Raw genomic sequence first — 13,074 nt, forward strand, 5'->3', positions numbered from 1 at the left:
TGCTTGCTATAACCTAAACACTAATATTTATCAAATTTGATGACAACTCTGACACAGATATTACGCGGACAAAAATGTTTTGTTTGATGACTTGCAAAGAGCCATACATACATATATAGATGTATGAAATTGATATGATTGTGACTTTTTGGCAAAATGACAGCTCTTGCCGAGAAGTGAGGTAGAAGTAGTTAGTCTGTTAACAGCTCACTGCTCAAATTTAAAAGATTTGATTCATAAATAATATAAATATGGAATAGCATTTTTAAGGCGTACCGTCATTGAAAACCGTTTCATTGCTGGCCACAATTTAAATCAATTATAATGTTTGATTAGCTAATTAATTAACAAACTACATATTTCATTGCTGTTTTAATCGGTTTTAGTGTGACGAGTTTAGATTGCCCAGTGGAGAATAAAATAAAATTGTCGGAAAATAAATGAAGGCCTTAATATCCACGAATATGGTGGCTTTATACAAGGCGTCTGGGTAGGGACCATATAGATCATATTGTAGCTCCCAATGAGTGTGGCGATGTACGGAATAAGGAATCGTTAATATTTCTTACATAACAATCTCTAGATATTGATGATCACTCACAATCACTTGGCCTTATTATCAGTCCACTTACCTTTATTATATAAAAATATATAAAACCGCTGAGCTTTCATGGTTTTAATTTTTATTTATAATTCATTGCGCGCTTATGAAGTAAACATCGCGTACGTATCGTTTGAAATTCTGCAACGTATGCTTCACACTCCTTAATAAGAGAGTCGGTATTTGTCCAGCATTGAGACATGGAATTTGTGTATTCGCTTTTTTAAATTCTGGGATCTATTCTACTAACACGACGATTTCGGTAACATACAGCAATCGTTACAAATTAGTAGATTTTCCCCTGTTTAAAACATCTTTCTTAGTTTACAAATTATTATTGAATTAGCTCATATTAAAAACGTTAAAATCGTTCTAACCAAAGTAACATTTATTAAATTAGTTGTCATACAAAAATATTTCTAAAGAATAAAAAGCATAAAAGATATATTTATGTGATGTGATATAAAAGCCGTTCGAAGTACCGAATATGTCTTCAAGAGGACTCCAGGACGGGTCGCGGTCACCGCTCATAATAACGGACTCCTTTTTCGACGATGGTGGTAAGTTATCACTTATTTATGCTATTACATATGTGCTTTAATAGATGATTATGGGTTCGAACCATAACCACTGCTTAATTTAAATGTGCTTTATTTGTATTCATAATTCTCCGCATTCAGCAGATAAAAGCGTCATGAGGAAACCTATAGCGGATGAAAGTCTATCCTATAGCATTTGAGCAGCGTATTGAAATAAGTTCCAAATCGATCCCTAATAACGAGAGTTTTAGTCCAGTAGTGGAATATGCATAAGGATTGGCTGTTGCTTTAATTTTGGTATATTTTTATTTGATATAATTAACACAAAAGATATATTAATTCATATCCCCCTAACGTCAAAAACCTGTCACAGTACCACAAATAATGGAATGAAAAACAAAAAAATAAACTAATATTATTAATAAGTAATAAGTACCGTTAATTTTTTTAATTGCTATGAAAATTTCCAGAGTTGCAATGTGCAAGGATACAGAAAAATGACAGGGTATATAGTAAATAACCCTGCGTGCACGCGAAGCAGCGGTCTAATACTAGTGAACTTTATTAAAAAGTTATATGATACATGTAGTTTAATAAACAAAATCTAGTCCAATTATGTTTAATTAATTCGAGTAACGCTATCTGACCGATTCTAAGGATTCCAATACTTGTACTTTTACATTTTAATTGGTTTCGCGATCATTAAAGTTGACCCTGTAGTTATGTTTAACGTTACTTAGAATTTGTATATTGCGTCAAGATCTATTATTAAACAAAAGCTTTTCGTAACAAGTTTGACAGACTTGACTTACTTGTTTTGTATAAATAAATCTTGAATGAATACTGTGGGTTCGAATTCAGGCTAGACAAAGTTGCTTGATTCTTATTTTATAATCTCTGTTTGAGGAGAAAGTATGGACCACCACGCTGTTCCAATGTGGATTTGATGATTACACAAGTCGCAAATTTTCCGATACGAGCAAATTTCCTTTTTATGTTTCACTTCGAGCATGTGTACCGAAGTACATACGTACATACGTACGAGTGGTTCTGGCCTGGGTTCGAACCAACAATCATTGCTTAAAGTTGAGCTATTCTAACTACTGCGTAATTTTATACAAAGGCCCGTTTCTATAGTTATCCCGGCTTATAATCATTAAGAGCGATCCCAAATATATATTTGTAATAACATCCGGGTATGGGATTGAAGACCCGAGGTGGCAGAGGGTTCCAAATGAACAGCAGTCAGGTTGGCCAACATAAACATCCGTTTCCAGCGATTTTAAACCAGATATCATCGACTGAAGCTCGATGCCATGGCCATTGTCGTGACAAGCACGTTTATAAACGATAATAACGTATGTTTGATAATGATAGAAAACTAAAAGATTATTTATCACGTAATTGAGGTTTTATTTAAAATTATCGAATAAAAAATAAAAATATCCTTCGAGCCGGATTTGAACCAGCGACCTATGGATGACAGTGATTTACCTCTACAGTCCACCGCTCTACCAACTGAGCTATCGAAGGTATGAGAAAGCAATCGAAAGTTTCAACTATATCAAGATAAGACCGCGTATAGAATGACGACATGTTTTAGAAAGTAATATACGTATGTTAATTATTTTGTACTACCTTAAATTATTTAGGTTTCGAATATAATCTTTCAAGCGAGATATTTATATGAATTGAATTATATGAAGGAAAATCCAAAAAAGTACCTTCATATACCTAACCATTTTGCGACGTTTTATTTCATTTTTGTGTACGTAGGTCTTATATCAACTGACAAATTATTATTCATAAATTTACTATAATAAGTTTTATAATCTTTTATAATCTTTATAATAATAATTAATTAATATTTAAATTTTCCATATTTTGCTTGAATTTTATTTTTTAAATAATTTCGTGTTACGTTAGTGATAGGTCAAGTAATGTGGACAGACGACTCGTGTGGTCTGTACGCCGACGTGCTAGGCCCTCGGTGGTCGGGTGTCGCTAGACTACGGTAGTACACTCACTCCTCACTCTTCGTTCCTCCAGTCAGTTCGCGAACCTCAGCCGTTGCGCACATAGCGGCCATTACTGCGTTGCAATCCGCAGGCCGCGTGGCATGTAATAATTCGTATTCGATTTTTAAATACTTCATTTATTTTTTAATTTTGCTGTGACATTTTGCATATGATCCTAACTTAGTGGGATTTTTTTTTTAAATTATTTGAATCGCGAACGATACGCAACTAAACAGCTGTTTGAATACAGAATGAGTGTTCGTGCTATATTACGAATATTTTAATGTTGCGAGTAAATGTGAAATCGGTAATTGGTCACGTCGTTAACAGGATACATTCTTGTAATTTTAATAGTGTTTATAAACACTCGCGGCTCCGTAGGACATGTAAATATTGCGTATTTAGGTAAACTCAATATTCTAGTTACCTGTGCCCTTACAGTAAATTATGTTGTAAAATAAATTAATTAAACTTAAATTCAAAATATAATTTAAAATACTATATTTTAATTGAAAAATTTTAGGTCATATATCATTAATTTATAAGTTCCACATATAAAACTTTTTATTTTTGTTATAATATCTTTCGAAAAAAATAATTTTGAAACGATTGACACATGCTTTAAAACAATACGCTTATTAAAAAAATAGAACAATATATTTGTTTGTGTCGTATTCGCGGGTTGACCTCTTATCACAGTTAACCTTGCTCCAGGCCGTGGCATGGGTGAATGATAAAACATTGCGTCACACCCTCCGGCTAAGAAACCGTCTTAAAATAGACTTGGAGATCTTTGTGAAAACCATGAATGCCCTTTTCTTTCCGATTTGCATATCTTGATATTTTTTTGCGAAATATTTCATCACTCGTGTTACCAGTAGAAAAAAATATGATAGGAGCTGTATTACATCAGATTTATTAAAACTATGAATTGTATACAAATTAATAGTGCTAAGTTGAATTATATTTCGCTTGCCTAATAATTGGATATTATTAAATAAAATAAAATATAATTACTTCCTAATAATAAATAATAAAATGTCAAATAAAAAATGATAACTAATTTACCTAAGTGTATGATGCAATTGACTGAATAAAAATGTAGTTTTGCAAATATGGAGTATTTGGTTAAAGATTGAAATTACCAAATTAGTTTTATTTATTTTTTTAAACTTTGGGAACTAAGATGTGTTTCTTGTGCCTTCGCCGGTTATGTCAAAATCTCAATCACCCTCTCCGGTATATAGTGTATTATCTATGATCACCCTTCAAACAGGAACACAATTATACTGAGTATTACTGTTTGGCTGTTGAAAACTATTGCGACATAGACGTATTAATGATTTAACTGTGCTTCAAATATAAACCGTCGATTCATCGATAATTATGCGACATCATAAGGCCGGATTTTACGAGGATATAGATTATATTATTGTTATATGAATATATAATAGTTAAATATATTTGAGTATCAGGACCGACGATTCATACGTCTATATATTTATGAGTTAGAAACTACTGAGTCTAGAATTTTGGAGTGTACGAGTAGGTTTATTTTATAGCGTAAGCTTGTTAATAAATTTCAATTTTATCAGAAGGAACTGCGTATATTAACTTTGTATTTTTTACCCTTAAGATTATAAAATCTAGTTATCTTTTTAAAACATATTCCTAGTAACCGGTGGGTGTTGGTATGTTATAAACATACAGATTAAATATTATTAAATTTAATGACTTATAATAAATTAAAAAAAAGTAGGTTAAAATGTCGTTATACTCAATCATGATACTTCATAACGGCCGTAATGATGTTTTTTTTTTAATTTATATACTTGATGAAAATTTTACATTCGAGCCTAGCTACGCTAAGCGTAAATTGAAATGTAGTTATTTCATTAATACGATTAAAAAAAACTGAAATACGCATTTATTTTTAATTTGCAAATTAAAACATTTAAAATTTATTATATAATCATATTTATGCATATAATATATTGCGTTACAATCTGGGTAGTTAAAATGTACTAATTAATTAAGAAAGAGAACAATTCTAGGCGATTGTTCTCGTAATCTTGTGAACTTTACATTCCATCTAATATTTTAATATTACGATTCGAAAATGCTTGTGGCAATAAACTTAATTAAATATTTGAAACAGATTAAATATTAAAAAAGTAAACCGAAAGTCATGGCCGCTTGGAATGGTGGCAAGAATGCTGTCAGCGCTTTTTGACTCGAAATTCCGATTTTTTAGGCGTATAATAACGAACCAGATTTCGTAACAAGCAATAAGACACCATTGACTGTTTTATAACAACATTTCTTCTACTTTTACTGCTAATTACCGAAATATAATCATTGAGTAGAATATTTCAGTTAAATAAAAATGAATGTAGCAAAGAAATTCTTTAGAATAAAAATAAACTAACCGTTTATGACCTCATTAAGTATTATTTGTCGCCTTCGTCTTCAATGACGCTTGTTTTTTTTTTAAGCTTTTGTCAAACCTTATGTCAATCTTGCTTCATACCAAATCTGAAATTTCATCAAATATAGTTCATTGGTGTAGACGTAAAAACGTCACAGATAACATAGCAACATAGCAGACATTTACTTTCACAATTATAATGCGAGTGTAGCCAGGGATGATGTTTAATTGTGAAATTAAGTTTTGTTGCGTCATACAAACGGCAATCCACGTTAGTGTGTTCGCATATTACTTTTCCTTTCAATTTCAATAACTTCCTTAATTCACAAAAACGTTTGGCAAATATTTGATTATCGTCTAAATTATTTAATACATAACATGTTTTGAATTCATTGATTTGATTAATAATAATGGTTATGTACATTATTTTCCTTCTTTGATTCAACAACATCGAGTTAAATTAAACTTGCTTGTAGGAATAATGAACACCTAACTTTTTTTTCTATACTAATATTACAAATGTGAAAGTAACTCTGTCTGTCTGTCTCTCGCTCTTTCACGACCAAACCGCTGAAACTAATTTGATGAAATTTGGTACATATTAAGCAAATTTGAACTCTGAGAAAGGACGTAAGCTACTTTTTTGCCTAACACATGAAACCAACATCCTAAAACGAGGGAAACAGCGGGCGAAAACTAGTCGTGTATATAGAAACGGAATTAATAAGTCAATTGGAACAAATACTAATAAAGTGGGTAATACACTCATAAGCAGAAGTTGACGGCAGGGCAGGGCTGCGCCCAGTCATTACGGGTGATATAGGATACGACGTAGACATTGCAAGGAATTGTGACCACACTACCAATCTATTACGTCACTAGAATGAGTTCCATGGCGGTTTTTTTCAATAGAATCTACTTTACAAACCTACAGCGATAGCTTTAATTCTGTAACTGAAAATTCCTGTGTACTTACGTACTTCGGTAAAGAATATTATATATTCGCTTTTAGGGAACGTCAAGCTCATCTATCTATTTATAATAGATTAGAATATTCTAATTTCAATGATTTATGCTCAATTGATATTTCATTGATATCAAAATACGTCATGTTATCGTATGTAGATAATAAATATCGGTCATAAAGCTTGCTTGAAATACCTACGTACTTACTGTATGTTAAAATATTCCACAGATAACTGGAACGGTATATCAACCTTATTTGATTTTTTATTTCATCGTTTCGTTATACAAACACGACCTTTAGGACATTTATCAGAGCTATAATGTAACATCTGGGTAGATGAAATTAAATTATTGCCCAACTAGTGACTAGACCCGGTTTCGCACGGTTACTGTGTTTTCACTGTTCTTCTGTTATTATCTATTATATTGTGCATTTATTATATGTATTAACCTTCCCATTGAATCAATCTAGCTATTTAAAAAAACCGCATTAAAATCCGTCGCGTAATTTTAAATATCTAAGCATACATAGGGACAGCAGTAAACGATATGTTTTATACGATGCAATGATGATAATAATGATAAAATACTACATATTGCTTCGGAAAAGAAAATACCCCATGACAGAATAAGCGTCGAAGAAACTCCGCGGTCTTTACTTTTCAACAAATAAGATTTATTTGCATAACAATTATTAACATTAATTGCTCAAATATATACAAATATAAATAAAAAGTAGTTCCTGTATAAATCTTGACTGCGTGGAATGGGAGCAAGAATGCAGCGTTTTCCCGTTTAATCGCAACTCCGATCCGCTGGCCAAAAAACGTAGCAGTCCTCCAAACCAGTGGCAATAAGTGTTATGATATTATTTATTTAAATATATCTGTGGCATTACTCGTTATAAAAATCACAATTTAATATCATTGTGTTCCAGTTTGAACCAGTTTAATTACTAACACAAGGGACGTATCTTTTTAGTTTCCAAGTTTTTATGGTGGATTGATGATTTAAGGAATCATAGATATTTGTCACAAAACTGATGTCTATGGGCGGTGTTGATTGTTAAATAAAAAGTTATGTATCGTGGGCCACCCCGTTGGAATGTTCCTTTCGCTATTTACTATGTTATAAATAATTTACAATGAAATAAATGAACAACGTTTGAATACATATAAATGACAAGACGTTAATTCTTATTGAAAATCTCAAAGAAATTTATAGTAACAGAAAACGTATCGTGGGAAACCCGGTTAAACAAAGTCGTTTTTGCTATATATAATTTAATAAATAACAGACAATAGAATATTATTAACAAATTTTGATAATAATTGAATAAGATAATAACTAATATTTTTATTACAATCACATGTGAATCAAAACAAAATCAAAAATAATTTTGAATACTCTTTCATAAACGATGAAAAGATAAAGAGTGGGAAAACTGGGGTCATATCGTTACCTATTTACTTGATGATTTCTGCCGGTTAACTATACCTCATAAAAGAACTTATTTCTAAATATATAATCGTTAGAAGTATTCAGTGAAGGATGTCTATTTATGTCTCTCTAAGGACAAAAACGGAGCAACCAGCTATTTATAGTCATTAAATCGTTATTATGGCGTATTGATTTTCCCACGCTGATTCCATTAACGATATGTAGTTTTCCGCGAGAAACGGTTGTTTAGTTGAAAACTATTCACTAATACACTCGAACTTTATTGATTCAAATCATATTTTCAGAATCTTCAATGATAACGCTATATTCAAGCGTTAATGATACTTAGTGTAAATTATGCAAACTTAATTATGCATGCAACTATGTCACAGTAAAATGTTTGAAGTACGTTTTAAAAAAATGTATGTCATATGTTTTAGGTGTATTTTTGATAAAGGTTTAGAATATAGATTTTTGATGTAAGCGCAAGTGAGGTTCAGTTTGAGTACAGTTATGTACAGCTTCGACAAGGATCTGTGGCACGTGCATGCGCGTGCGCCGTTGAATACGCAAGTGGACAAGATGGAGGAGAAACGTAAATAATTTTATTGTTTTATGTTTGTTATCTTATCATATTCGGTAAAGATTATTCAATGATTACAAAATACTAGATTTGATCAACCCACACCGGGTTGGTCCGAGAGTAGACAGGAAGGCTTTAGTCAAGGTCAACATAAAACGTTTACCTCAAAGAACATTTTATCATTCATCATCATAATCATCAAAGAAATATATGTATATGTAAAAATTAAAATTAATGAAATTCTTTATGGTCTAACAACGTCAAATCTTGTATAGATAATCTTTTCGATAGTAATATAGCATTGAAGTCGATAAAAACGTAATTATGAAGTAATAGAAATAATCTTAGAATTATTGATCTATTAATTCACGAAGGTGAGGAAGGACAAATCTACAGTCTATTCCAACCACGAGAGGACAGAAACCAAAGAAACAACATTTGACATCGAAATGACGCGATCTGATTGGTTGACTTGAATTGTCTATGATATTCAATATGGAATTGCGAAAAAAATGGCGATTTGAACGCCGACGAAACTGTTCTTCCGTTGGACGTAGATTAAAGTTATAAGGAGTTTATTGGAATGGTTTCGTAATACAAATTGTAATTTAATAATAATGTAATGGCATATTAGTTAAGAACTGTTAGTAAACAATGTAGCTGAGCTGTTGGCGAAGAGCGTGGCATACGTAAGGCGAAGGTTTGTTTGTATACATCCCTTTTTGATTTGAATACGTTATGTAATTTGTATTATTTTACCGGCCTTACTCTTAGTCACCTCACACACACTGAGATATATTTTAAACGCAAGCCTGATTCACATTAATGCATGCTAATTATAATTTCAGTATCTCATATGAGTATTTACAGAAAAATCTATCTGAATTTCGTTGATAATCAAAATATACTTTATTCGAATAGGCTTTTACAAGCATTTTTGAATCATCATCATCATCAATCAGTCATTTTACTATTTTAAGTGAAACTTCCACCGGTTCACTAAGTAGATTCAACCGAGAAGAACCGGTAAGAAACTCAGTAGTTACTCTTGTTCAACATTTAAAAATACAGTCATGTTAGTTAATTACAATGATACATTGATAGATGATTTTACAATTAATAGATATTTGATATTGTTAATTAGAATGGATAAAAAATAAAGGGAATGAAAATACAAATGAATTATGATTCATGACACCCGATAGGCGCCACGTTCGTGCTTACAATTCACATTAACAAATAACAACAGGACTACTGCCTACTGGCATTGAACCAAATGTACATAGTTCGTGTAGCAACGACGCATTGCGTTACGTGAATCCATATAAAACTTAATCGCGTACGTACATTAGATATGATATATAAGCTTACTCTGTCTGCTACTTATGTTACCATATATTCCTAAGTACAATTTATATTTTAAAAAGATGTTTAAGTGTTTCGCCAACAATCGAGTTACTGTGTAAGAATACACTCGAAATTCGAACGTGTAATATCACAATGTGATAAGCGACAATGCAATTATAATAGTTGTAAAATTTATTTTTATTTACATGTAACATAATAATAAATAAATTAAATGAAAATATATGTATTTCGTAGTAAAGATAATTTTTAGGTAACACTCACATAATCCGGCAATATTGTTATGTTCGTACCGGTGTGTATGAAGGATGCAGTGTAACTTAAAGACTCAAAAGACATACCATTCTTTGTGCTCTTGCGTCCTCGGTTAAGTTAGGATTATAAAATGTAGTGCAGACTACAGACAGTTCTCTTAAAGTAATAGTAGTAAAGTATGTAACAGTCTGTAAATTTCCCACTGCTGGGCTAATGGCCTCCTCTCCCATTAAGGAGAGGGCTTGGAACATATTCCACTACGCTGTTCCAATTCGCATTGGTGGAATGCACATGCGGCAGAATTTCAATGAAATTAGACACATGCAGGTTTCCTCACGATGTTTTCCTTCACCGCCGAGCACGAGATGAATTCTAAACACAAATTAAGCACATACATATATACGAGTATTGGTGCTTACCGGGGTTTGAACCCGAAATCATCGGTTACGATGCACGCGTTCTAACCACTGGGCCATCTCGGCTCGGTCTCTTAAAAGTATCTTACAAATATATTTGGCATCGTCACAAAAGTGATATACTTGGACTTGAGTTAGTTAGTTAGTAGATACATCTTACAACACGCACCGCAAAAATTTGCGCGTTTATTTACTGACGGAAAACCACTTTCAAACACTTTCAGATAACCTCACAGTTTTAGGTGTAATTGTTAGTCTGTTGAAAGTTTAAAAAGGTAATCCCTTTAGCAACATGATAGGTACCCAAGGCCGTAAGTTATTGAAGTCTCGAGTAAAGTTTGTGAAACAGTAACATGATAAATCTCATACTCAGACCGATATCATGTTTCTTGTTATCGATTATTTTCGCGGCTCTTAATGAGAACATTTAAACTGCGCATAAATCACTCGATTCAAGATTGCAAAGCCGGAGGGGAGCGCGCTATATGAATAATCAACTAGTGCCCCATTGTCTGCACGGCCGACCTTGACAGCTCGTAGCGATCGAACAAACAGACAAACAAAGTTATTAAGGCTAAGTTTTGCGAGGAAACCCTAATATTTCCATTGTTGACATCATATTATGAAGTTTTCCAAAACAACAAAAGGTCAAATGAGTTTGTTCAATTCAAAAGCGCACGAAGTCGCGGGCACAGCTAGTGAGATAAATAAAAGTTAAAGCTACTAAATGTTCTATCGAGAAAAAACAGTAACAGTAACAGCCTGTGAATTTCCCACGGCTGGGCTAAGTAAGGCCTCCTTTCCCACTAAGGAGAGGGCTTGGAGCATATTCCACCTCGCTGTTCCAATGCGGGTTGGTGAAATGCATATGTGTCAGAATTTCGATGAACTTAGACACATGCAGGTTTTCTCACGATGTTTTCCTGCACTGCCGAGCACGAGATGAATTAGAAACACTAATTAAATACACACACATATATAAAGTGTGGTGCTTGCCTGGGTTTGAACCCGAATTCATCGATTAAGAGGCACGCGTTCTAACCACTGGCATCTCAGCTCGAGAAAAGCAGATGAGAATCTCAATAGTTACATGTTTTAATCAATAGTATTATGTCATTTACATGCACATATGTGATATTGTTGAGTGCGCAGTGCACTCGATAATACTCTGACGTGGCTGACTATCCGTCCGATGGTGAACTAACTTATGTATACATACTATATACGCTAGTAGGTGTATATACGCTATGTATGTCTATATAATATTGTGTCAGTGGATCATCCGATCGTTTTCCTTTAATAATAATAAATATATATCATAACACGATATAAATACTAAGTACAGTATTATTAAAATAACACTTATTATAAGTTATTATTTTGCAATAATAATTAAGACAATATATCGACATCTCATAAGTAATACACAGATGTACGAATAATAAAATTGACAAATAATATTAAATATTTACTTTTAAATCAATAAAATAATAAATAGTATCCAAATGTTTGAAATTTAATTAATATTGATTCTAAAGTATCATAGCGAATATTGAATGAAGTAGAAAAGATAAAGACAGTAATTAATATTTTTTAGGGTTCCGTAGCAATATTAACTACTCCGCTGTCCGTCCGTCCGTCCATCTGTCCGTCTGTGACCAGATATCTCATGAACATTAAAAAATCAAACATTTTTAATTTTTACAGATGATGTATTTCTTTTGCCGCTATAACAACTAAAAACAGAATAAAATAAATATTATAGTTAAGGTCTTCCATGCAATACAAATATTTTTGCCTTTATTGTAGATACGAAACCATTCGTGCCAGAAACCGACTCGCGCTTGGCCGGTTTTTAAATATCCTGCCTGGCAACGACACAATTCCACTCAATACCAATCTCTTATCGATTATAATCAATAATTATATCTCTGAATTATATGTGGTACTATATATTTGGTAATATATCATTTCAAAGGTCGATCAAATTAATGATACGTTTCTTTCGTCTTGTATATTAAAAGAAAAACCAAAGGGAGCGCGTCTATAATGTACCTCTTTGTAATTTGTTTGCTGGCTCTCGGCGAAGCTGACCCGAATGCATTGAACAAAGAAGTTATTGCTCAATAAACTTTAAACTTGCATACCTACGTTCATTTTAACGAAACGTTGGTCAAAGAATGAGTCGAGATGGCCCAGTGGTAAGAACGCGCGCATCTTAACCGATGATTGCGGGTTCAAACCCAGGCAAGCACCGCTGATTCATGTGCTTAATTTGTCTTTATAATTCATCTCGTGCTCAGCGGTGAAGGAAAACATCGTGAGGAAACCTGCATGTGACAAATTTCATAGAAATTCTGCCACATGGGTATTCCACCAACCCGCATTGGAACAGCGTGGTGGAATATGTTCCAAACCTTCTCCTCAAAGGGAGAGGAGGCGTTTAGCCCAGCATTGGGAATT

The 13,074-nt window shown here is 32.8% G+C and overlaps 1 protein-coding gene and 1 non-coding gene across 11 annotated transcripts in view; one reads left to right on the forward strand and one right to left on the reverse strand.

Annotated features, from left to right (window-relative positions):
• Window positions 1–13,074, forward strand: part of LOC124538266 (AMP deaminase 2) — a 52,160-nt gene that overhangs the window by 9,024 nt on the left and 30,062 nt on the right. The window contains exons 1-2 of one of the 10 annotated variants that reach the window (XM_047115264.1): window positions 3,127–3,261; window positions 8,433–8,587. The exons of 3 other annotated variants lie outside the window; for them this stretch is intronic. In XM_047115264.1, the coding sequence (XP_046971220.1) occupies window positions 8,506–8,587 (82 nt within the window). In that variant the 5' untranslated portion in view covers window positions 3,127–3,261; window positions 8,433–8,505. Of the gene's footprint in view, window positions 1–1,080; window positions 1,162–3,126; window positions 3,272–3,446; window positions 3,466–3,548; window positions 3,564–8,432; window positions 8,588–13,074 lie in introns of those variants that run through there. 6 more of the 10 variants (XM_047115265.1, XM_047115266.1, XM_047115268.1 and 3 more) reach the window with 6 other exon arrangements.
• Window positions 2,586–2,673, reverse strand: Trnay-gua. The gene is given in 2 exon segments: window positions 2,586–2,621; window positions 2,637–2,673. It is a non-coding gene; the product is annotated as a tRNA-Tyr (tRNA).

The sequence above is a fragment of the Vanessa cardui genome, chromosome 20 (assembly GCF_905220365.1).
Source record: "Vanessa cardui chromosome 20, ilVanCard2.1, whole genome shotgun sequence".
Classification (NCBI taxonomy): domain Eukaryota; kingdom Metazoa; phylum Arthropoda; class Insecta; order Lepidoptera; family Nymphalidae; genus Vanessa; species Vanessa cardui.